The 26372-nt window shown below is 40.4% G+C and overlaps 1 protein-coding gene across 1 annotated transcript; it reads right to left on the bottom strand.

Annotated features, from left to right (window-relative positions):
• Positions 1 to 8260: 8260 nt before the first annotated feature.
• Positions 8261 to 10322, bottom strand: LOC130949386 (uncharacterized). The gene is made up of 5 exons (XM_057878124.1): positions 9804 to 10322; positions 9496 to 9721; positions 9031 to 9403; positions 8636 to 8646; positions 8261 to 8523 (listed from the first exon to the last, which is right to left on the bottom strand). Exons 1-5 carry the CDS (start codon positions 10320 to 10322, stop codon positions 8261 to 8263), a joined length of 1392 nt encoding a protein of 463 aa, XP_057734107.1.
• Positions 10323 to 26372: the final 16050 nt, after the last annotated feature.

Below are 26372 nucleotides of genomic sequence, written 5' to 3'. Positions count from 1 at the left end.
TTCAAGTTTAAAATAAGAATAGTTTAATTATTTTGATGTGGTGACATTACTTTTGTTTTCTGAATGTATGAATAAATAGTGCATATTTGAAGTTGGAATTTTAGAATGTTGGCTCTTGACGGAATGAGGAAAAAGGAAAAGTATTATTGGTGATCTGAAAAATTAAAAAATTGATTCTTGAAGCAAGAAAAAGCAGCAAAAAGCAAAAGAAAAAACCATGTTGCATGCGAAAAAAAAGAGAAAGAAATGGCAAAAAATAAATAAAATAAATAAATAAATAGAAAAATCCATTACTGCAAAAAAATGTAAGAAAAAGAGGGCAAATTGAAAAAGTCACCCTTTAAACCAAAAGACAAGGGTAAAAGGATCCAAGGCTTTGAGCATCAATGGATAGGAGGGCCTAAAGGAATAAAATCCTGGCCTAAGTGGCTCAAACAAGCTGTCCCTAACCATGTGCTTGTGGCGTGAAGGTGTCAAGTAAAAAGCTTGAGACTGAGCAGTTAAAGTCGTGATCCAAAGTAAAAAGAGTGTGCTTAAGAACTCTGGATACCTCTATCTGGGGACTCTAGCAAAGCTGAGTCACAATCCAAAAGGGTTCACCCAGGAAAAGTGTCTCTGGCATTTATGTATCCGGTGGTAATACTGGAAAACAAAATGCTTAGAGTCACGACCAAGACTCTAAAAATTGTGTTCAAGAATAAAAAATAACTGAACTAGGAGAGTCAATAATATCATTTGGATTCTAAGTTCCGAAGCCAACCATTCTGAGTTTCAATGGATAGTGATATGCCAAAACTATTCAAAAGCAAAAAGCTACCAAGTCCCGCCCATCTAATTGAAAATGAGCTTCATTGGAAACTTTTGTATCTTACTTTTCTTTTTATCTTGCTGTGTTTTTAGTTGCTTGGGGATAAGAAACAGTTTAAGTTTGGTGTTGTGATGAACAGATATTTTATACGCTTTTTGCCATCATTTTTATATAGTTTTTAGTAAGTTTTGTTTAGTTTTTATTATATTTTTATAGGTTTTTGTGCCAAGTTCACATTTTTGGATTATACTTTGAGTTTGTGTATTTTTATGCAATTTCAGGTACTTTTTGGCTAAAATTGAAGAGCTGGAGCATAAGTCTGATTTAGAGACAGAGAAAGCACGGCAGATGCTGTCCGAATCTGACCTCCTTGCACTCGAAAGAGATTTTCTGGAGCTACAAAAGTTCAAATGGAGCTTTCTCAACGGCTATGGAAAGCTGACTTCTAGAGCTTTCCAGCAATGTATAATAGTTCATACTTTGCTTCAGAATAGAAGGCCCAAAACTGGCGTTCAACGCCAGCCTCCTGCCCCCTTCTAGGCGTCCAACACCGAAGGAGTAGAGACCAGCGTCTAAACGCCCCCAAGAGGACCCCTTAGCCAGTGTTCAACACTTTAGAGGCCTCCTAGCATGTAGATATCATCAAAGCTCAAGCCAAACACTCACCAAGTAGGCCCTAGAAGTGGATTTTAGCACTAAAAGACTCTTTTACCCTTCTTATGTAATCCTTAATCATCAGTCTAGTATTTAAGGGATATTTTACATAAGACCTAGAGACTTTTGCACCATATTTTCATTTACCACATTGTATTTCCTTTCAGTATGAGTTTCTAAACCTCCTATCTTGAAGGGAGGAGCCCTGCTCAGTTCTATAAATTAATAAAAGTATTATTGTTTCTCTTCGATCCGTGTTTGATTCAATTCTAAGATGTATACTCGTTCTTTAACATGGTGAATAGGATGATCAGTGACAATCAGCTCTGTTCATCATACTAGGACCGTGTGCCTGACAACCACCCGTGCCTACTTGGGTTCGTGTGAATACGTGACTGGAAAGCACAAACCGCCAGCTTGATTATATATCTCTCAGACGGCTAATCCACGACTTCGTTGGGGACTTCTCGAGATACCAGTTAGCCAATTTCTGAGAAGATTAGGGTCTCTGTGGTAGAGGCTAGAACACAAAGAAGCAGCATTCTCTGATCCGAAAGATTCGACCTTGTTTGTGGCATTTTGAGTAGGATCGCCAAGAGAATGAACTGCTAGAGCTTCACCCTCGTTCAGATTGGATGACCGCGGCCATATGGCGTTTGATCTGAAGTAGAGGAGATTGATAACCACTGCCAATGGCATTAATCACATACAGCCTGCCATAGAAGAAATCACTCACAAGCAAAGAAGACAGTATTACTAGAGTTAATTCAGAAAGACAAAGCAACTCCAATCCTTAACCATTTTCTTATTACTGATTCCATTTAATTTACAAAGTATTTTATTTTATTCCTTACATGTCAGTCTAGTTTAGATCTCACAAATAAAAATTAAGAATAGCCTCTTGATTCGCCTAACTAAGACCTGCAAGATAACCATAGCTTGCTTCAAACCACAATCCTCGTGGGATCGACCTTGACTCGCTCAGGTATTACTTGGACAACCTAGTGCACTTGTTGGTACAGTTGTACAGAGTGTGGGGATTCGTGCACCACGGAATGACATAAGTACTACTTTAAGTCTTTTATATTCTGAAAGTGTTTGATATATTGTGATTAGGGATTTATTGATTCTAATTTTAGTGGATTTAGGGTCGTAGGTTTGAACTGCTGAAAGTGTTTGATATATCATGATGAGTGATTCTTGATTATTGATTCTAGTTTATGTGGATTTAGGGTTGTAAGTTTGAACTATTGAAAGTGTTTGATATATCTTGATTATTGATTCTTGATTATTGATTCTAGTTTAGTGGATTTATGGATGTTGCTTCTTGATTATTGATTGTTGACAATTGGTGTTGTTTAAGATTATTGTTAATGAATAATGTTTGTGGCGCATTCCAATTATAGATGAAACTCTGCCAAAATTTCATAAAAAATCTTTATATATTATGGTTATTTGCTTCTGAAGTTTTAATTTATATTGTCGTACTGGTTTGTTTGTGAATTATTGATAGATTTGTGCCAAACAACAACACATGTGCTCAGGAGATGACCAACGTCATCAAGCTGATGTATGACCATCCATGGCCGAGCTATAAGAAGATCCTCTCTGAGACCAGAGAGCAATGGTTTCAGAAGTGGGCGGTAAAAACTTAATATAGTCAAACCTTATTAGCTGGTTTATATCTTCTATTTTATTTAATACGATGTATTTTGATTAACTAATTTTAAAGTTTCTTTGTGCAGGTGAACTTTATATGGGACAAGAAGCATGATGCCCTCATCAGGAAGATATACGACCATCGAATGGGTAGGCAGCTGCAACAAATGCTGGAGGATGTATGTAAGAGGCGCGACCACCTCATTTCCTGGCTTTGCCCAGAAATTAAGAAGGATCGGTACATTCAATGGGAGACTGATGAGGGGTTCAGACATCGGTGTCTCACAAACAGAGCTAACAGGGCATCAGCCAGGTCATCCAAGTATACCGCGGCTTAGCGACCTTCATGAAGGCTAAGGTCAGGCTGGTATGTAGCTTCTCTAATTTTGTTATAACTTAGTTATATTCTTTGACATATCATTAGTAGGCATCCTAATATATTGTTTCAATGTACCATGTGTAATCGAAGTCGTTTGATCGCGATGCAACATTGGCGGAGACCTTCAAATGCACTAACACTTTGAAGGAGAACAAAGAGAGATTTGCTTATCAGCGGTCTATGGATCACTATTTGAGTAAACATTTGATCTTGTGATATAAAAATTTCAATTAACTACACAACTATTGTCCTAATCAATAATAACATGTGTTACACAGGAGTTCTACATGTAGAGACTGGAGGCCGCAACTCAGCAATCTCAGCAAAGTGGGGAGGATGCAAGTGGCTCTATTGCTTCAGTCGTCAATCCCAGTGGTTTGGCGTGAGACCACCTCAGAGCCGTACAAGAACCGCGTATACGAGCTGGGTTTTTTTTTTCCAGCAGTGACGATCGGATTTCTATCGGTAAAGAAATTCACAAATATAATCGCGCTGTAGGTATAGTTTCTAAACCAACAGAGAATTCTTTCGTACAAAAGTTTCTTTGTCACTTAAGCAAACCCAATAAAAATAAATAACCTAAGTATTCAAACCTCGGGTCGTCTTCTCAAGGAATTGCAGGGAAGTATAATTTATTATTGGTTATGGAAAACAGTTTTTTTTTTTTTTTGAAATAAGGAACAAGTAATTTAAATGACAAGAAAAATAAATTAATAATTAAGAAAACTCTTGGCAAGGTATAAAAATTAGAAGTCCTATCCTAGTTATCCTTATCGATTGTGATGAGAATTGCTCGTTGCTCCCACTTAGTCAACCTCTAACTATGAAGGTGAGTGGATAAATCAATATGAATCCTCAAGTCCTAGTCAATTCCCAACGAAAGACTAGAGTTAGTGGAATTCAAGTCAATTAGCAACTTCCAATTATCAATCAACAAAAGAGTTTGATAACTCAAGAGTCTCTAATTACTCAACCAAAGCCAAAAGGAGAAAAATCCAAATTATTTATATCATAAATAAAAGAAACAAATCATATATCTGAAATACCTCAAAAATTCATTAAATAGAAAATCCAAATCTAACATGAAGAGTTCATAAGCCAATTTGACAACATAAGTCATGAATAAATAAAAGCATTAAAGTATCTAAAAGTATAAGAGAAGTCAAAATAAAGGAATATTGAACCTGGTATGAAGAAACAATCCTAATAACTAAAAGAAATCCTAATCCTAAAACCTAAGAGAGAGGAGAGAACCCCTCTCTCTAAAAACTACATCTAAATTATGAAAAATGAATTATGAGTCGTCTAAATTCTTCCCTTATGAATGGACGCATTCTCCCACTTTATAGCCTCTAATATGTATTTTCTGGGCCGAGAACTGGGTCAAAAACAGCCCAGAATTCGCTGGTTATGAAATCAAACACGCTGATTTTCGTCACTGCGACGCGTCCGCGTGGAGCACGCGTTCGTGTCGCCTATCTGTACGGTCACTATGGTAAATTAAGCTCCGTTTGGTTTGTGTATGTACTAAGACAGAGACATTAAGACATAGACACTTGAGACATAGACATTAAATATTTGTGTTTATGTATGATGTTTGCATATAATGAACATGACATTAGTGTAGTGTCTAATGTTATGTTTAGTTAATAAAACACAAGAACACTACATAATTAGAATGACTATTTTGCCCTCCTAATTTAAATTAAAAATTCAATAATTAAGAAAAAAAATCCAGAGAGGCAGAGCCCCAAATTGATTCCAGGTTTCTACTTTGTCCCTCTAACCTCAAGCCCCCAGAAATCTCCCTCTTGTGCGATCTCCTTCTTCGCGGTGATACTTTCTTCCTCAAACGTCAAGCCCCTAGAAATCTCCCTCTTGTGCGATCTCCTTCTTCGCGGTGCTCTTCCCTCGTGTGCGATCCCCTGGTTCGCGGTCTTCTTCTTCTTCTTCTTCTTAATTGTTGGTATTAATTATTGCGAGTGTGTTTGATAGGTTCCGTTTACGAGAGGGAAAGAGGAAGGCGGCTCATTGATGAAAAGCCTGTGTTGAATTAGCGTCGAAGAAGAAGTCGTTTCCTCCGCGTTTGGCAGGTATCTATTTACAGCTTATACTATATTTTTAAGAGTTAGGAGTTTGCAATTTACGGTTTAAGGTTTACCACATTTTGGGAATACGGTCCTTGAAATATCTAGCTGCTGCAATTTTGGGAATACGGTGCTTAAAATAGTAGTAATTGAAAAAATTTACTTATGAAACTTTACAAATTAGTGGATACTTTAGTCGATACTTTTGATATATTTAGAATTTTATGGTGATCAATTGTTGTGATGATAGTTCGTTGGGCTTAACTTGGTAAGTGCTTCATAGGATGGAATATTTCTTCTTCTTGTTTTTCTTTCCCCTTTTGTTTTCTGCTGCAATGTAATCAATGCCGAAATAACACTTGAACGACAGCATGTACAAGTTATTCATAAATTCATTTATCTTGGTGAAACAACCACACATGAAAGTTAGGGTTTGCTTTGCTTGTTGTGTACTGTGTTCAACCGATTGATGGCTTCAACATCTGTCTACTTGTTTGTGTTGTTATTTTTCTTGTTTTCATATGGCGAAGAGCAATTAACTACAGTTGTTGGCCTGATTTGCGTCAATACTCAGTATTGCAATTCTTAATGCTTTGCAATTACAAATATCCATATTTTAATTTTGATCTAAATATATTTAAGTATTTAGCTTATAATCCTGAGTAGATTGAAGTGTTTAGGTGACATCTTGAAAGATGCATTATATATTGATATTAGGCTTCATGTTGTTGATGCTTTTTATTATTTATTATTGTTGGAAATGTTGATGAAATCCATATTTATAATCCATCCATTTACCAGTGAATTCATGCTAATACTTTGAGAATAGAAATTGGTGTTTGAGCTATATGCTTTTTTGTGGTAATGCATTTAGCTTAAGCTGTCTCTTATTTCAATCTTTGAATGTGTTTATTGAATTTCTTTTTGCAAGAAATGTTTGTGCCTGCTATCAAAGGATCAGACAGTTATGAACAGCAGCAGAAATGGTTGGCTTTGGCTTATAAGATGCAAATAATTGGTTGGTATGCACAAACAGAACTTGGTCATGGATCAAATGTTGAACGGCTTGAGACAACTGCAACTTTGGAACAAATATTACTTTATCAAGTTGTAATTTTTTTCAATTATGTGGCACTGTATTTGTACAATAAACATCTGAGAAACAATAGCATAAGAGTTCCATTGGTATAGTTTTAGGATTCAACATAATTGTATGATTGAAAATTGTATGAATTGAAAATTGAATGAAAAGTGGTTTCTTTGAAATTTAATTTGGCCTGTTGTTTGCTTTCAGCAATGAGTATTTGAAGTATATTTTGTTTGCATTGCACTAATATGTAACTGGAGAATTTGAAACTCAAGCTGTAAACATCATGTATGAAATCAATACAGGAAGTGCAGTATTTTAATGTACCTAAAAATTGATTCAAATTTTGCAGAAGTGCACAACTTTGTTGTGTTCAAATTTTACAGAAGTGCACAACTTTGTTGTGCAAAAGTAAGCTGCACAATTAAAATTCAACTGTACCTAAGTGCAGAAAATTAACAAACAGAATGCAGAAATTAATTTTAAATATGCAGAAGTAAATAACTTTAAGGACAAAATTACACAATACATTCGAAAATCGACAACAGAATTACAGAATTTGATTGCAATAATGCATAATTGCACAGTATAAAATGTAAATTTGCATAATATAATTAATAAACACCTGAGGCATAACTTAGGTGCATAAACCAAAATATCAACACATATTATTGCAGATTACAAATAAAAGTCAATTCATGCATAAATTAGGTGCATATATAGCTATTGCACTTTAATAATACAACAATTACCTAAACCCTGTTCAATTATAACAAAGTACCCACAGTATTTAGCAATAGACCTTAATAAGATAACAACTAATTAAACCAACAACACTAATAATAGCTAAAAGTTTTCCATTATATCTCGTACGAATACTGCCTTTTCCTCGTCCAAACTCCAAAAGGTTGCCTTCAATTCCGGATTCTATACAAATTTCTTTGCAACTTGCACAATCTCCATTGTGTCAAAGCCAATACTCTTTAAAGTTCTGCCCAGATTCACTTGGTCATTTACCCCACTCATTGCATTTGCTAGTACTTGCACATGCTTTTCTTGATCTTCTACTACGGACTTAAAAGTTTTAGCCAAGTTTGATAGGATTGCAGCATCATTGGTTTTCTTAGTTGTAGATTAACGTCCTTGATTTCTCTCACTTGATGAAGCAAAAGAAGTCGAGAAGGTGTTGGGTAATTCACTCTTAGTAGCCCCTAAATCCTCCATGTCAATATCTTCGCTGCCTAATCCCAAGCCACCAGCTGTGGCCGCAGCAAATGTAGATCTCGGAGTAACATCTTCTTCAGCATCTTTGCCACTGCATGCTTCAACACCGGTAGCTCTATCCTTACCAAAAGTATTGCCAAGACGTTCAAACAAAGGAAACGGCTTGCCGGGAGTGTAGAGGGTGACGTTGCGACCCTATACCATAAACCAACGTCGACATTAATAAACATAGCAAAAATGAAATTCAGATTTGTAAATTTAAAAATCTTGCAAGAGGAGTGATTAAAAACGAAAAACATACCTTTCCCCAAGCTTCCAATACTTGCTTGCTATCGACTTCAACACACATTTTTTTCCGAATTTCATCCAAAGCCGCTACAACCCAACATCTCAGCCACATACATATATTTTTCTTTTAGTCGCTTGTGTTTATTTCTGATGTGCTTCACAATGAGGCCACATCCAGGAAACTTCTCATTCATCTTATCTGCCAGCTTTTGAAATGCCCCGGGTTTAAATTGACCGGCATCCGCCCTCTTGCCTTCAACAACCAATTCCTCCATGAAGACCACAAATTGTTCAGTTTCCTGTTCAGTCCACTGACGAGGTATGGAAGCCATTGATGCTGAATAATGTAGTTGCACAATAAAGGAAAAAGAGCACCAGACCAACGGAATTACTATCGGAATTATAAATCAGTTACAGCAGAATCTTTATCAGCATTACAACAGACTTACAATAACAGCAACTACAGAATAAATATCAAGTGACTAGCAGAATTTTAGCAAATTAATACTGGCTAGCAGATTTGTAATAGAGTAACACTACAATAAATTAACAATTGCAACAGAATTTAAATAATCACTAGTAGAATATCAACATAATTCAACAATTTCAACCAAATTAGAACACAACTAATTAAACCTAGTATGCAAATACATTACGCCTTAGAAAAACTCAAACAATTTCAAGAGAAACAATTCATAGTACACGACAATTGCAGATATGATAAAACTAGGAAAAATTTGAAACTCTACGCTCCATGTTCTCCTCTCCATATTTTCCACATCTCAGTTGTTAAGTCCTCATGCCATTGAGTCTACTCATGGCTACTTTCCACAGCATCAATTACGTCGGCTTCATCAACAACAGTGCATCTCCAACGAGTATATGCTCCGGTAAAAGAGTTGCATCTTTTTCGGGATCAACATCCATGTTCATACGAATAAAATTTTGTAACAAACAACACACAATAATAATGTGGCTTTGGATTCTAATTGGATAGAATGAAGGGTTTCGTAGAATTGCCCATCTCTTCTTAAGCAGCCCAAAGAACCGCTCAATCACATTCCTAGCCGATGAATGCTTCTTATTAAATAACTCTAGACGATTTTGTGGTGCACGATGACCTTGAGTCCACTCATTGATATGATACCGGACATTTCTATAAGGAGATAAAAATCCTCTACCATTGGTATAGCCAGCGTCCACTAAATAATAAGACCCTAAAATGGAAGGATGGAAAAATTATAAGGGGTATATCGTAATTCTTTAATAGATAGCTAATGCACTTATCAAGAGATTAATTTAAACATACCAACAGGTATTTTCAAGCCATTACGTCGAGTAATGGCATCTCTAAGTACCCTTGAATCAGATACCGATCCTTCCCAACCGCTAAGGACATAGACGAAATTCATGTTTCGATTACAAACTCCTAAGACATTGGTGGATATTCTAGATTTCCTTGTCCGATACCTAGATTTATCACTCTTGGGGACTGTGACATCTATGTAAGTGCCATCTAATGCTCCTAGACAACCCTATCAAATGGACAAAACAAAATAGTTATTATATACAAATAAAGTTGACCAATACAAATTTAAAGTTTATACAATACCTTACCTTAAACCATTTCCATCTGGGATCTATAGAATCCTCTGGTACAGGGTCTGCCTTTGCAAATAACACACTTTGGACACGCAAAACTGAACCTAACACCTTATGAAAATACCTACTAACAGTTTCACCAGACCTATAAAACCTAACTTGTTCACTGCGATTTTTGGTATGAAGAGCTAATATAATCAAGAAAGTTGCTACTTGCTCGCCGATGCCAACATGACCATCATCATCTAACCCACCTTGAACTTGTAGCAATTCACACAAATTAGCAAATGCATTCAAACTCATTCTTAACTTCCATATGCAATTTCTATCTCCACCCGTCCCAATGATGTTATCTAATGCATCTCGCCTTAATGGCAATGTGTTCACTCTTCGCCCAATTGAAGAATGACCCCTCCTTCTATTCCTAATATACATATATAAAGTAACTAAAAGAAACAACATCATCGTGTCAGATTGCGTTCTCATGATCCAGTAATATCCAACACATAGCTTAATTTGTTCAGAACGATCCATCATCACTTCCTAAGAAACAATAAAAAATAAATGCATAAAAATAAAATAAATTCTAAAACCCAGTTTGACAACACTCAAGAGTAAACTTTTTTTATCATTTTAATTAAACTACAAGTAGATAAAACACCCATTACATAATCACATACTCATATTAGCAAGCTAACAGTTTTTGATACAAAAACTCTTAATTTATTACAGTTGCTAATTTTTTCTGCACTATAAATTGAAAATAAAATTCAAGGTAAAAATATACTAATAAATATCAAAACTAAGCAATCAACCAGCTGGCTCAGATTCCATGAACAAAACAACAAATAAATTATTGGGATCTAATTAAATATAAGTCATCAAGTGGAGATACACAATGCTCTATTATGATAACAAGTTTACAATTGGGACTAAGTACAAGAAGCTCTCACATGGACTCAAATTCATAATTTTAAAACATCAAACTGATTCAAATTGAACCATAATACTATGACATTATCTTTTTATTTGTTACCATCACTTATAATTTATTTTATTGACCAAATCAGAAAAAACATGATAACCCAACATAATACTCCAACCGAACCCCATTAAAAATACATATCCAAAACAGAAGATTACCCAACATATAAGTTGTTCCGAGGGTTACCTGAAACGTATAGCTCGGTCGTCTGGCAAGGCCCGAGGTAGGGGTTCTGTGACCCGAGCTTGGTGTGTTGAACGGGGGGTGGTACCTGCAATGACACTCCGATGCTTAAGTTAGCATGGGTCCAAGCAGATATTGAGTAGAATCAGAGTATGAGTTATACCTGGGTGCTCCAGTGTATTTATAGTAGTTGGTCGTGATCTTCCCTGGATAAGATATTCTTATCTTATCTTATCTTTTGGGAGTTTTATCTTCTATCTTTGCGGAACCGCCTTTTCCCAGGCCTTTTCGGCCTTTAGGTTTTGGGCTACGTTCCTTTTGATGGGTCTTCTTTAGCCTATTTGTCCGAGGTCCGACCTCAGGCGTGGGCCTTGGGATGAGGTCGGACCTTCTGTGATCTGACCGACTTTGGGGAGCTCGGTCAGGGTATGAACAATGCCCCTGCCTGAGTTCGTCCTTTCGAGAGATCGAGCTCAGGCATAGTAGTTCTTTTCAAATTTTCGAAAAATGGCCGTTTCTGCATTTATTGCATTTTACCGTTTCTTCCTTGATTTCCGTTCGGACTCTGTGAAGGCATTATATATTTGCCCCTTTTTCTCGTTTTTTCTTCGTTTGTTCTGTTCCTTTTCCGCTTCCTGAGTTTTCGCCACCTTTGAGCGCCGCTCCTTTTTTGTTCTTCTTCTCCGATTCTTTCTGTGCGTTTTTCCGGGGTTTCCTTTGCGCCGCTGTTCTCGTTTTCCCCGTATCGGAGCTCGTCGTCTTCTTTCCAGGTTTGCTCTTGTCTTTCATTTTCTTTGTGTACATATGCTTCTGCTTCTTTTTCTTCTGTTTGCCTGGGTTGCCCCGAAAAGAGGCGCCGCCATTGCTTTGTTTGTATGTATGTGGGGGGGGCTCTTTTCTCCTGTTTATTTTGTTTCGGGTTGCCGCATTTTCTTTCTAAAAGAATTTTGCTTTCTTTTGCTTTTGCTGAATGGGTTTTTTCTGCTTTTTGTGTGATTTTTGCCTTGCTGTTGTATTCTTTCTTTGTAGGCAAGATTTTTATGTCTCGAAAGGTGTTTCAAGCAATGTCGACCAAGATTCCGAGTGGTCTTGGTTGGGTAGATCCTGCTCCTCTAAGGGTCCCTTCTGTTGTAGATTCTGAGTATCTAGTTAGGTTCCGTAGGGAGTGTAGTATATGTGAGAATAGGGAGTCTGAGCGGGATTATGAGTTAGTAGCCCCGGAGTCCGAGGAGAGAGTGTGTTTCCCGCCTTTAGAAAGTTCTGAGAAGCTCTTCTTCTATGCTTACGATTGTTTTTTCTCTAAGCTGGGTGTACGACTTCCTTTTACCGACTTGGAGTCCGAGGTCCTTTGGTCTTGTAACCTTGCCCCTACGCAACTCCATCCGAATTCTTGGGCGTTTTTAAAGCTGTTTCAACTTTTGTGTCAGTTTTTGGGCGTCTCCCCTTCTGTTTCCCTGTTTTCTTATCTGTTTGTGTTGACGAAGCCGGGGTCGGGTGGAGGGAAGGTGTCTTGGGTCTCTTTTAGGGCAAACGCCGGAAAGAAGTTTTGTACCTTGTACGATGAGTCATTTCATGATTTTAAGAACTACTATTTCAAGGTCCGGGCTGCTGGAGATGTCCGACCTTTCTTTCTAGATGAGAGTGGGGAGCCTTCTTTTCCTCTTCGTTGGCAGGAGAATGTAGTGTCGGTTAAGTATACCTTTGAGAGCCTAGATGAGGTGGAGCAGGCTTTTGTGGGTGTGTTGAGCAGTTTATGGGGTCGGGCACCTCACTTGGATACGAAGAAAATGTTGGGAGATCCAAGCCTTCTCCGTTCCGAGTTAGGTAGTTCCCGACCTCTTTGAGATTTCGTCTTTAGTATTTTGACTTTATTTTGGTGATTTTTTCTGTTGTGATAATCCCTTTCTTTTGTTTCTGTAGAGATGTCTTCTCAGGCTGATTCCATGAAGTTCCTTCGTCGGTCGAAGAAGTCTGCTGCTGCTCGGAATATCGAGGCCGAGGCTTCTGCCCGATCTTCTCCGCAGAAGATTACTGTGGGTGTTCAGACTCGGTCGAAGACCATTTCGACTCCTCAGTTCCGAGCTATAACTCAAGATCCTCCGACTTCCGGACTCGGTCACCTTTCCCCGTCTTCGACCTCGGGTCCTCCCCCCAAGAAACAGAAGACCTCTCAAGAGCTTGCCGGCTTCAATGATAAGGACTTTGACGCTCTTGGTTGGATTGAGCAGCACATTCTCCCCCAGACCTTTATTTCTACTGATGATGCGTCTATGGAGCATCACTTTCAGTATATGGCACGGAGCTGTGTTCGGATGGCTAGTCTTCATGCCGCCATTGCTCGGGAGTTCAAGAAAGCTCCCCTTGGGGCGACCAGCTCCCGACTTGAGAAGGCATGGTCCGAGCTTGACAAAGTTAGTCAACTGAAGGCTGCCAGGATTGCTGAGTTGGAGGCCTCTTTGGAGGAAGAGAAAACTAGGGCTACTGCGGCTGTGGCGGCGGCGAAGACTTCTGAGGAGATGGCGAGGGTGGCGACGGAGAACTATACTAAGCTGTATGCCGAGCTTGTGGAGACGAAGGAGAAGTTGCAATCTGCTCGGGATGAATTTTACGAGCTGGAAGATAATGTGGCCAAGGGTATGGATGCTATGTTTGTGAATTTGAGGGATCAGGTCCGGGTTCTTGCTCCCGATCTGGATCTGAGTTTATTCAGTACGGATAACATGGTTGTGGAGGGGAAGATTGTTCCTGCTCCTGCCGAGGATGAGGCTCCGGTGTCCGACCCCAAGGCTCCAGTGTCCGACCCCGAGGTACCGGTTGTGAATCCGACTTCACCCCTGGCTGAGGACAGGCCTGGTGTGGAGGTTTCAAGCCGGGACGATGGTGCTGTAGATGCAGTCCCGATTTCGATGTTCCCTCCGGAGCCTTCTGTTGATGTGGAGACCGGGAAGGTCCTTGATCCTCTGTGATCTCTTTGTTTTTGGCTTTTCTGCCCGGCCTGTGGGCCTTTTTTGCTTTTTTGGATGTTTTCTGTAAACGCTTTGGGACACTTTCTTGCTATTTTAGCTACTCTGTAGTAACTTTTTAGCTTATTATGCCGTGTTTTGCGTTTTGACTTTTCTTGTTCCGCTTTTTATGCTTTCTTTAGTTGTTTTTGGATAACAACTTTTTAGCTAGCGTTTTGACTTCTTGTTTTCGCTTTGGTGCTTTTTAGTTGTCTTTGGATAACAACTTTTTAGCTAGCGTTTTGACTTCTTGTTTTCGCTTTTGTGCTTTTTAGTTGTCTTTGGATAACAACTTTTTAGCTAGCGTTTTGACTTCTTGTTTTCGCTTTTGTGCTTTTTAGTTGTTTTTGGATAACAACTTTTTAGCTAGCGTTTTGACTTCTTGTTTTCGCTTTTGTGCTTTTTAGTTGTCTTTGGATAACAACTTTTTAGCTAGCGTTTTGATTTCTTGTTTTCGCTTTTGTGCTTTTTAGTTGTTTTTGGATAACAACTTTTTAGCTAGCGTTTTGACTTCTTGTTTTCGCTTTTGTGCTTTTTAGTTGTCTTTGGATAACAACTTTTTAGCTAGCGTTTTGACTTCTTGTTTTCGCTTTTGTGCTTTTTAGTTGTTTTTGGATAACAACTTTTTAGCTAGCGTTTTGACTTCTTGTTTTCGCTTTTGTGCTTTTTAGTTGTCTTTGGATAACAACTTTTTAGCTAGCGTTTTGACTTCTTGTTTTCGCTTTTGTGCTTTTTAGTTGTTTTTGGATAACAACTTTTTAGCTAGTGTTTTGACTTCTTGTTTTCGCTTTTGTGCTTTTTAGTTGTCTTTGGATAACAACTTTTTAGCTAGCGTTTTTCGAAATCTTGGTTCTTTGCCGTTTTAAGGCTTCTTTCTTGGATCCGAGCTTTTTCCTCGGACATCGGGTGCTCGAGTACCTCCTTTTTTGGTTAGGTCCGACTTTGTCGTTTGGCCGGTTCTTTTGAGTTATTTCTGTAATCTCTTTTTGTTTTGGCTTTTCGGGCCAAACAAGAGTTACTTTATAACTTTCCCGACTTCGTCGTATGGTCGGCCTTTTTTTTTTTAAGTTATTTTTGTAATCTCTTTTTATTTGGCTTTTCGAGCCATTTCAGAGTTACTTTATAACTTCTCACATTAATTTGAACCTCGTCGCTTTATCTTTGCCGACCTTGTATGGTCTCTTGGCAAATGATTTTTTGCGTTTTGCCGAGCATAAATTAATGCGCCTTGGTGGGGTACTTTCTAAGATTTGCTTCATCACGAGGAAGAAAAAATAGAGAAATTTGATTAGTATTTAAAAAAGAAGAATATTTACAAAGTGTTTACCCTTTGACTAGGTCGGGTATCCTACTTAACCGGGTGTCTCATTAAAAAACCCTTGTAGGGAAAAAGAGTACACCTTGGGTTAAGTTTTTCTAGCTGTAGTACCGTCTCAGGTTACAGGCGTGCCAGGCCCTGGGCAGCTCATTGCCTTCTAGGTCGGATATTTTGCAGTAGCCTGTCCCTAAGACTTCTGTTACCTTATAGGGCCCTTTCCAATTTGCGGCTAGTTTTCCTTCTCCCGACTTTTGTGTTCCGGTGTCATTTCGGATTAAAATCAGGTCGTGAATGGAGAAGCTTCGCTTTATTACCTTTCGATTGTATCTGAGGGCCGTTCGCCGTTTTAGGGCTTCTTCTCGGATTCGGGCTCTTTCTCGGACCTCGGGGAGGAGGTCGAGTTCTTCCCTTTGTGCCTGTAGGTTGCCTCCTTTGTTGTAGAAGATGACTCTGGGCGACCCTTCATCTATTTCGACAGGAATCATTGCCTCCATCCCGTAAGCTAGCCGGAATGGGGATTCTCCCGTTGTAGAGTGCGGGGTTGTCCGATATGCCCATAGTACCTGGGGGAGTTCGTCGGCCCACGCCCCTTTGGCCTCTTGGAGTCTTCGCTTTAACCCGGCCAAGATGACTTTATTTGCAGCCTCTGCTTGTCCATTGGCTTGTGGGTGCTCGACTGATGTGAATTGCTGTTTGATCTTTAGTTCGGCCACCAAGTTCTAAAAACTCGAGTCCTGTGAACTGTGTTCCATTGTCCGTTGTGATGGAGTAGGGGACTCCGAACCTCGTGACAATGTTTTTGTATAGGAATTTACGGCTTTTCTGAGCCGTAATAGTGGCTAAGGGTTCGGCTTCGATCCACTTTGTGAAGTAGTCGACCCCTACTATGAGGTATTTGACTTGCCCCGGTCCTTGTGGAAACGGGCCGAGTAGGTCGAGTCCCCATTTTGCGAAGGGCCATGGCGTAGTGATGCTGATAAGGTCTTCGGGCGGCGCCTTATGAAAATTGGCGTGTTTTTGGCGGGGGGGGGCATATTTTCACAAACTCTGTTGCGTCTCTTTGCAAGGTCGGCCAGTAGAACCCGGCCCTAACTACTTTTTTGGATAGTGCCCGAGCTCCGAGATGATTCCCACACATGCCTTCGTGGACTTCTTCGAGGACGCTCTTTGTTTCTGAGGTCGGAACGCACCTAAGGAGGGGGTTTGAGAACCCTCTTCTGTATAATACGTCGTGAATTAGCGTATAATTCTGGGCGTCCTTTGTAAGCCTTTTAGCTTCTTTTCTTTCGATGGGGAGAGTTCCTGACTTCAGGTAGTTGAGTATGGGGGTCATCCATCCTTGCTGATGGTTGGATACATTTAACGTTTCTTCCTCTCTTAGCACGGAGGGAGATTGTAGGGTTTCTTGGAGAAGACTTCTGTTGTTGCCTCCGGGTTTGGTGCTAGCAAGCTTCGAGAGGGCGTCTGCCCGGGCACTTTGTTCCCGAGGTATGTGTTGGATTTGTATTTCCGGGAAGTGTCGTAATTGTTCCTGTGTTTGGTCCAGGTATTTTTTCATAGTAGGGTCTTTGGCCTGGTAACTTCCATTTACTTGTGATGTGACGACCTGGGAGTCGCTGAATATCGTGATTTTCTGGGCTCCGACTTCTTCGGCTAGCTTTAGTCCTGCTAGTAGGGCCTCGTATTCGGCTTGGTTGTTCGAAGCCTGGAACTCGAATTTTAGGGATAGCTCTATCCGTGTTCCTTGGTCACTTTCGAGTATGACCCCGGCTCTGCTTCCCGTTTTGTTTGAGGATCCGTCGACATACAGATTCCACGAGAGTGGGGTTCCCGGGGTCTCAGTATATTCTGCGATGAAGTCGGCTAGATATTGAGATTTTATGGCAGTCCGGGCTTCATAGTGGAGGTCGAACTCGGACAGTTCCACCGCCCATTGTAGGATTCGTCCTGCCATATCTGTCTTTTGTAGGATGTGTCTCATGGGTTGGTTTGTCTGGACTTTGATGGTGTGGGCTTGAAAGTAGGGACGGAGCCTCCGAGCTGTGAACACTAGGGCGTAGGCGAATTTTTCTATTTTTTGATAGTTTAATTCGGCCCCTTGTAGTGCCTTGCTTACGAAGTATATGGGGTGTTGTCCTTGGTCATTTTCCCGTATTAATGCTGAAGCGACTGCCCGATGTCCGACTGAGAGGTATAGTACGAGCTCTTCCCCTTTTAGAGGTCGGGTTAGGATTGGTGGCCGCCCTAGGAATTCCTTGAATTCTTGGAAGGCCTTTTCGCACTCCGGGGTCCATGAGAAGGATTTCCCTTTCTTTAGGAGTGAGTAGAGAGGTAGTGACTTTATCGCTGATCCTGCCAAGAATCTTGATAGGGCGGCTAGCCTCCCGTTCAGTTGTTGTACTTCTTTGACACACGTCGGGCTTTTCATATTGAGTATTGCTTGGCATTTGTCTGGGTTTGCTTCGATGCCTCTTTGAGTCAGCATGAAGCCTAAGAACTTTCCGGCTTCTGCGGCGAAGGTGCACTTTGTCGGGTTAAGTCTCATGTTGTGTTTCCTGAGAGTGTCGAAGACACTGGTGAGGTCGGCCACCAAGTTTCTGTCTTCTTGTGTTTTTACCAGCATGTCGTCGACGTACACCTCTAGCTGTAGTCCGATGTGTTCTGAGAACACTTTGTTCATTAGCCTCTGGTAGGTTGCCCCTGCGTTCTTTAGCCCGAAGGGCATTACTACGTAGCAGTAGTTTGCCTTTGGGGTTATGAACGAGGTCTTTTCTTGGTCGGGTCTGTACATCGGGATTTGATTGTATCCCGAGTATGCATCCATGAAAGAGAGGTATCTGTAGCCCGAGGCTGCATCGACTAAGGTGTCGATGTTTGGTAGTGGATATGGGTCTTTGGGGCAGGCTTTGTTGAGATCCGTGTAGTCGACACACATCCTCCATTTTCCATTGGGCTTTTTTACCAGGACCACGTTTGCGAGCCATAGGGGGTATTTTACTTCCCTAATGAACCCTGCATCTAGTAGTGTTTGTACTTGTTCTTCTATCGCTTGCATGCGTTCGGGCCCGAGCTTCCTGCGTCTTTGTTGGACAGGTCGGGATCCCGGGTACACTGATAGCTTATGGCACATTAGGTCGGGGCTTATGCCTGGCATGTCGGAGGCTTTCCAGGCGAAGAGGTCGGAATTCTCCCTTAAGAGGGTTGTGAGTTTTTCCTTCAGGCCTGCTTCGAGGTTTGCCCCTATGTTTGTTGTTTTTTCGGGTGCGTTCCCGATTTGGATCTTTTCGGGTTCTCCCTCTGGTTGTGGCCGAAGATCTTCTCGGGTTTGAACCCGCCCGAGTTCTATTGTGTTGACCTCTTTCCCTTTTAGGCTCAGACTTTCGTTGTAGCATCGCCGTGCTAGTTTTTGGTCGCCTTTTAAGGTAGCGATTCCCTTTGCGGTAGGGAACTTCATACAGAGGTGCGGGGTCGAGACCACAGCTGCCAGTCTGTTTAGGGTTGGTCGCCCGATGAGGGCATTATATGCTGAAGTGACGTCGACTATGATGTAGTCGATGCTCAATGTCTTAGTTTGCTCGTCTCTTCCAAAGGTGGTGTGTAGCGAGATGTATCCTAAGGGATGGATTGGGGTATCCCCTAGTCCGAATAGGTCGGTGGGATAGGCCTTTAGTTCTTTCTCCTCAAGCCCGAGCTTGTCGAAGGCTGTTTTGAACAGGATATCTGCTGAGCTTCCCTGGTCGATCAGGGTTCGATGTAGGTTGGCGTTTGCTAGAATAATGGTGACCACCATTGGGTCGTCGTGCCCGAGTATTATCCCTTGGGCATCTTCTCGGGTAAATGAGATAGTAGGTAACTCGGGCAGGGGAATATCTTCTCGGACATGGTAGACTTCTTTGAGGTGCCTTTTTCGCGAGGATCTGGAAATTCCTCCGCTTGCAAAACCTCCGTTTATCATGTGTACGTGCCTTTCAGGGGTTCGCGGGGTTCGTTCTGCCCGATCTTCGTTATCTCCCCTCCTTCTTTTCTTGGTCTTTTCTCCTTTTTCTGCTATGTATCTGTCGAGTCTTCCTTCTCTGGCTAGTTTCTCTATTACATTTTTGAGGTCGTGGCAGTCGTTAGTAGAATGACCATAAAGTTTGTGGTATTCGCAGTACTCGGACCGATCTCTCCCTGCTCTCTTGTGTTTTAGAGGTCGGGGTGGTGGGATCCTTTCTGTGTGGCATACTTCTCTGTAGACGTCTACTAGGGAGGCTCGGAGGGGGGTGTAGCTGTGGTACTTCCGCGGCTTGTCCGAGTTGGGTTCTTCTTTCTTCTTTTGTTCCCGATCTCGATCTCGGAGTGGGTAGGTTGATTCTTTTCTGGAGGAGTCTCTCAGCTGGGAGGTTTCCTCCATGTTGATGTATTTTTCTGCCCGCTCCTGCACCTCGTATAGAGAGGTCGGGTATCGTTTGGATAGGGATTGGCTAAACGGTCCCTCCTTTAGGCCGTTTGCCAGTCCCATGATGGCTGCTTCAGTGGGCAAGTGTTGTATATCCAGGCAGGCTTTGTTGAATCGCTCCATGTATTCTCGGAGAGTTTCTTGGTTGCCTTGTTTGATCCCGAGTAGACTGGGGGCATGTTTTGCCTTGTCCTTTTGAATAGAGAACCTTGTTAGGAATTTTTTGGTTAGGTCCTCGAAGCTGGAGATTGATCCTGGTGGCAGGTTGTCGAACCACTTCATGGCCGACTTGGTGAGAGTGGTGGGGAAAGCTTTGCACCGAATCGCGTCGGAGGCGTCGGCTAGGTACATTCTGCTTCTGAAGTTGCTGAGGTGGTGACTTGGGTCGGTGGTGCCGTCGTAGAGGTCCATATCGGGTGGTTTGAAGTTTCGCGGTACCTTCTCCTTCATGATCTCTCGCGTGAAGGGATCATGATTGCCTTCGGGGGTGGTGCCGCGTTCCGTCCGGTCCCTCAGGTTGGCCTCTATTTTCCGCAGTTTTTCTTCTAATTCTCTGCGCTTGCGAGCTTCCCTCCTCAGATCTTGTTCAGTGTCTTTCTGCCTTTTTATGTCTTCTTCGAGCTGTTTCAGCCGGTTTTGCTGTGCTCGTACCGCTTCAAGAATTTCTGAGCCCTTTTCTTTTTCGGGATTTTGTTGATCTTTGTTTGAGAATGATGTCTTTGTGCGATCCTGTTTGTTTCCTCCTGGAGTGCGCGGTGATAGAGGGCTGTCCGGTCTTTCTCCGGTGTCTACTTCCTCCTCTTGCTCTGATGTAGCGTGGTTATTGTTGGGTGGGTCGTCCGCCATGGTGAAGGGATGACTTCCAGGTTCCCCGGCAACGGCGCCAATGTTCCGAGGGTTACCTGAAACGTATAGCTCGGTCGTCTGGCAAGGCCCGAGGTAGGGGTTCTGTGACCCGAGCTTGGTGTGTTGAACGGGGGGTGGTACCTGCAATGACACTCCGATGCTTAAGTTAGCATGGGTCCAAGCAGATATTGAGTAGAATCAGAGTATGAGTTATACCTGGGTGCTCCAGTGTATTTATAGTAGTTGGTCGTGATCTTCCCTGGATAAGATATTCTTATCTTATCTTATCTTTTGGGAGTTTTATCTTCTATCTTTGCGGAACCGCCTTTTCCCAGGCCTTTTCGGCCTTTAGGTTTTGGGCTACGTTCCTTTTGATGGGTCTTCTTTAGCCTATTTGTCCGAGGTCCGACCTCAGGCGTGGGCCTTGGGATGAGGTCGGACCTTCTGTGATCTGACCGACTTTGGGGAGCTCGGTCAGGGTATGAACATAAGTGTTAAAAAAAATGGATATCCAATACAACAACATACAAATACAATATACATACAAACAAGAAGATTACGATTATTTCAAACCTTGAGCTGAGCTTTCTATCACAGATGAAGGAGAAAGATTGTGATAGAACAATAAAAAGCTTCAGCACATCGAACAACACACACAAGTGAAGAAGATTTACAAAGCTGCAAAAGTGAGAAAACAGAGGAGAAGAGGTTAGAACTAGTTAGGGTTTGTGAAAAGGAGAAGGAGATTTTCATAAAATAACAACAAGTTTCACAAAATCAACCAACGCATACATACTATGGAGAATCCACGAAGGTTCAGAAAAACAAATGACAAGGGCTGAGAACTAATTAGGGTTTGTAAATAGAGAAGGAGATATTTGGAATTTTAAAAAATTGATGAGGATAAAATGGTCCAAAAATAAAATTTCAGATCTGTGTCCAAGGCTTTTGTTCTGTGTCTCACCATTTTATTGAGACACTAAAAACATGTATACTGTGTATGCTTACGGGCATGCGTGTATCTCCAATTTTTGTGTCTCATTAACCAAACGCCAGACACGTTCTACCGTGTCTATGTCTTGCCCAGACAGACACACTAACCAAATGCAATGTTATATATCAAATTGAAGCCCCAGACTTTAGCTTTCCAACACAACTAGAACCGCCTCATTTGAACCTCTATAGCTCAAGTTATGACCGTTTGAGTGCGAAGAGGTCAGGCTGGACAGCTTAGCAACTTCTTCAACTTCTTGTATTCCTTCCACTTTTGCATGCTTCCTTTCCATCCTCTGAGCCATTCCTACCCTATAATCTCTGAAAACACTTAACACACATATCAAGACATCGAATGGTAATAAGAGAAGATTAAACATATCAAAATTAAGACCAAAAAAGCATGTTTTCAATCATAGCACAAAATCAGGAAGGAAAACGTAAACTCATGCAAATCATATGAATAAGTGTATGAAAGATTGATAAAATCCACTCAATTGAACACAATATAAACCATAAAATAGTAGTTTATCAACCTCCCCACACTTAAACATTAGCATATCCTCATGCTAAGCTTAAGAGAGCTAAAAAGAGTGAAGGGGAATGGTAAAATATATGAGATGCAATCCTATCTATATGAATGCAACTAAATGTGAAATGCTTCTACCTACTTGGTTAAAAGTAAATAAGTTCTCCAAGACAAATATGAATCAAATTCCACTAATTCAAATTACACAATAAAAAGCAAGTAAACTTGTAAGAAGATAGCTCATGAAAACAGGAAACATAGAATTAAGCATTGAACCCTAACTGGTAGTGTATATCACTCTAGTCTCTCAAGTGTATAGGGTAATTCACTCTACTCTTCTCTAATCATGTTTTCTAAAATTTGTTCTTCATCTAACCAATCAACAAGTATTTATCATACCAATGCAAACATCATGAGGTCTTTTCAGGGTTGTAATGGGGTTGAGGTAAAGGTAAGGATGTATATATAAGGCTAAGTGAGCTAACAAAGTGAATCCTTGATTAGTCTAAGATCTCACCTAACATACACACTTTATATAATTTCAAAGTTTTTTACCTAGCTACCCAAATTTTTCCACTTTTGTATTACATGCTCATGCACCAAATTTATTTTTGACTTTTGTCCCATGTGTATTGGTTCTTTTTATTTTGCATTGGGATAATTTTTGTATCCCCTTATTTAATTACTTAAATTTTTTTTAAAATCTCAATGCACATGATAATTTAATTATTTTAATTTCACATGAGCATGCTTCCCAAATTTGAAATAACTTATTCACTTTGATTCTCTTTTTTCCTATCATCCCATGTTCCCATAAAATTCTCCATACTTAAATTATACACAATATCTATCTTAAGCTTACCAAGGATTCAACTTGGGATTTTTAATTTGTTTTTCTGCTTAAGGCTAGTAATGTGGTTATAAAATAGAAGAGGGGGTCAAAAAGGCTCAAGGGGGCTAACAAAGGTGATTAAAAGGGTATGCTATTTGGGATAAGTGAGCTAATAATCAAATGATGGCCTCAATCATATGCAAGCATGTAAATACACTAAATAATGGACATATAGAATGAAACAAAGCAAAGATTGCAATTATAGAGAAGAAAACACACAAGAATAAAAATTTATGGTTAAATAATGTAACCATGTAAATAAGCTCAAAATCTCACAGGTTGTGTGTTCTTTGGCTCAAAATCCATGTTCCAAATACAATTTTAAACAAATTTAACACAAAAGTTTTGATTTAAATTAGTGAAATTTTTCAAAAATAGGGTCTTAAAAAGAAACTCATTACTTTAACCAAGCAGTAGCTAAATACATAAAATCAAACAAACATGCAAATGCAACAATGTACTAAATAAAATAAAACATTGGTGTTGAGAAGAAAATAACTAACCCGTGGAGATCGGTATCGACCTCCCCACACTTAAAGGTTGCACCGTCCTCGGTGCATGCTAAGATGTACAAGTGGACGGGCTGCTCCAACTGATGCCTTTCTCTATAGATTGTGCAAATTGACTTGCCTGTCTCCCCATATAGAAGTTCTTCCGGTTCTCTTCCCGGTGGCCATCCTGAAAAAAGAGAAAGGGGAAGAAAAATAACCCAAAAACAAAGATAGGAAACAAATAAAATATGGTTCGGTTAATGCCAAATAATGAGGGTCTCAAGTACATGGTAGCTACAACATGCAATTGAGAGAATAATAGAAGCATATGGCATATCAATAGTGCAAGAATTGCAACAAAGGGGCAAAGAGTGTAGGTAATGCAAAATAGTATAAGCTCATGTCAATGCAAAAGGAATAGAAGGATCAGAAAAGATTGACATTGACAGAAGAATAATATCACCTAACAATGTAAAACAAGTCACTAAGCACCAAAATAATACCAGAAAAGATACAACAATTGAATAAGAGAATTTAACACCAATGGAAAAATAATAAATTTAAAAAAAAAATATGCACAAAATTAAAATGCAATGAATGAAAGTATGCAAATATATTAAATAAAATAGAATGAAAGTGAAGAAAGACAAGAAGTTAAAGAGATGAAAAAGAAGAAAGCAAGAAAGAAGGAAGAAAAGATAGAAGAAATTAGGATTAGAAAAGAAAAGATAAGATAGTTGGGGCTGATCTGGATAATCTGTGCGACGCAGGCGACGCGGACGCGTGAGTGACGCGGTCACGTGGTGTGCGATAAGGTTAGATGACGCGGACGCATGAGTCACGCAATCGCGTGGCCTGATTTGTGTGATTGGCGCGAGTGCAGCCTCGCGTTCACGCAACTCTCTGTTTTAAACTCATTTTGCCAAAAATCTGGGTGACGCGTTCGCGGGGGTAACGCGATCGTGTGAATGGCCATTTTTGAAAAACGATGCGGACGCGTAAATGGCCTGTTAGTCTCTCTTCTGCAGTAGAACTGCAAGTTCCATGGACTTTCAATGGAAGATCCACATTAGTTTATAGCTGAGTTCTTGCTAATATGTGATATTGTAAAAACCAATGGAGTAAATCCTGAGGTTTATAAGCTTATGCTCTTTCCCTTTGCTGTAAGAGATAGAGCTAAGACATGGTTGGAAACCCAATCTAGAGAGAGTCTTGACTCTTGGAAAAAGCTGGTTAATGCTTTTCTTGCTAAATTCTTTCCCTCTCAGAGGATGAGCAAAATTAGAGTGGATATTCAAACCTTCAGACAAAGAAAAGGTGAATCCCTCTATGAGGTTTGGGAAAGATACAAGTAACTAGTCAGGAGATGTCCTCCTGACATGCTCTCGGAATGGTCCATCATAGGCGTGTTCTATGATGACTTGTCTGAGATGTCCAAAATTTCATTGGATAGCTCTGCAGATGGATCTCTTCACTTGAAGAAAATGCTTGCAAAAGCTAGAGAACTCATTGAGATGGTTGCTAACAACCAGTTCATGTACACTTCTGAAAGGAATCCTGTAAACCATGGAACCTCTCAGAAAAAAGGAGTTTATGAAGTTGAAACTCTAAATGCCATCCTGGCTCAAAATAAGATCTTGACTCAACAAGTCAATATGATCTCCCAGCATCTGACTAGAATGTAAATGCAGCTGGCAGTGATCAGGAAGCTTCTTCTGAAACAGAAGCTTATGATCCTGATCAACCCACCATGGAGGAGGTGAATTACATGGGAGAACCCTATGGAAACACTTCAACCCTTTATGGAGGAACCATCATAACCTCTCATGGAAGGATCACCAGAAACATCAGTATGGTTTCAGTAACAACTAAGGTGGAAGGAACTAGAATAGGTTCAACAACAGACCACCATTTCCATCTTCTCAAGGGAACATAGAAACCTTTAAGCAAAGTCTTGCTGACTTAGTTATTCTGGTTTTCAGCCTCTCTAAGATCACTCATAGTTTCATCAATGAAACAAGGTCCTCCATTAGAAACTTGGAGGTGCAAGTTCATCAACTGAGCAAGAGGATCCCTGAGACTCCTCCAGATATTCTTCCTAGTAACACTCAGGTGAATCCAAGAGAAGAGTGCAAGGCCATAACCGTGGAAGTGGAGGCTGAGCCTGAGGAGAATGGGGTGGCGTTCAATGCCAGTGAAGAAGCTGATGAGCGGATAATTTGTATACTTTTTGGCATTGTTTTTAGTATGTTTTTGATATCTTTTAGTTAGTTTTTAGTATATTTTTATTAGTTTTTAATTAAAATTCACTTTTCTGGACTTTACTATGAGTTTGTGTGTTTTTCTGTGATTTCAGGTATTTTCTGGCTGAAATTGAGGGACTTGAGCAAAAATCTGATTCAGAGACCAAAAAGGACTGCAGATGCTGTTGGATTCTGACCTCCCTGCACTCGAAGTGGATTTTCTGGAGCTACAGAAGCCCAATTGGCGCGCTCTCAACGGCGTTGGAAAGTAGACATCCAGGGCTTTCCAGCAATATATAATAGTCCATACTTTGTCCAAGATTTGAGGGCCCAAACCCGCGAAGCAATCCGGCCTCAGGAATTCCAGCGTTAAACGCCGGAACAGGAATAAAAGTTGGAGTTAAACGCCCAAACTGGCATAAAAGCTGGAGTTAAACGCCAGGAAGAGTCTCTACACGAAAATTACTTCATTGCTCAGCCCAAGCACACACCAAGTGGGCCCGGAAGTGGATTTTTATGTCATTTACTCATCTTTGTACACCCTAGGCTACTAGTTTTCTATAAGTAGGACCTTTTACTATTGTATTTCATCTTGGTTCTTCTGGTTCCCTCTCTAGGGGCCGAAACCAATGATCACACTGTTCTTATGTATTTTCAACGGTGG

Source organism: Arachis stenosperma, chromosome 9, assembly GCF_014773155.1.
Source record: "Arachis stenosperma cultivar V10309 chromosome 9, arast.V10309.gnm1.PFL2, whole genome shotgun sequence".
Lineage (NCBI taxonomy): Eukaryota > Viridiplantae > Streptophyta > Magnoliopsida > Fabales > Fabaceae > Arachis > Arachis stenosperma.
The sequence above is the reverse complement of the archived record's forward strand: the minus strand, read 5'-3'. Positions and strand labels throughout refer to the sequence as shown.

What these genes read in the sequence shown, in the direction of transcription:
- LOC130949386 (XM_057878124.1), bottom strand. Translation starts at nt 10,322, where the DNA reads ATGGATCGTTCTGAACAAATTAAGCTATGTGTTGGATATTACTGGATC. An exon ending in CCAGATGGAAATGGTTTAAG is followed by an intron (nt 9,722 to 9,803) that starts GTAAGGTATTGT and finishes TCCATTTGATAG; the next exon opens with GGTTGTCTAGGAGCATTAGA. An exon ending in TGGCTTGAAAATACCTGTTG is followed by an intron (nt 9,404 to 9,495) that starts GTATGTTTAAAT and finishes CTTCCATTTTAG; the next exon opens with GGTCTTATTATTTAGTGGAC.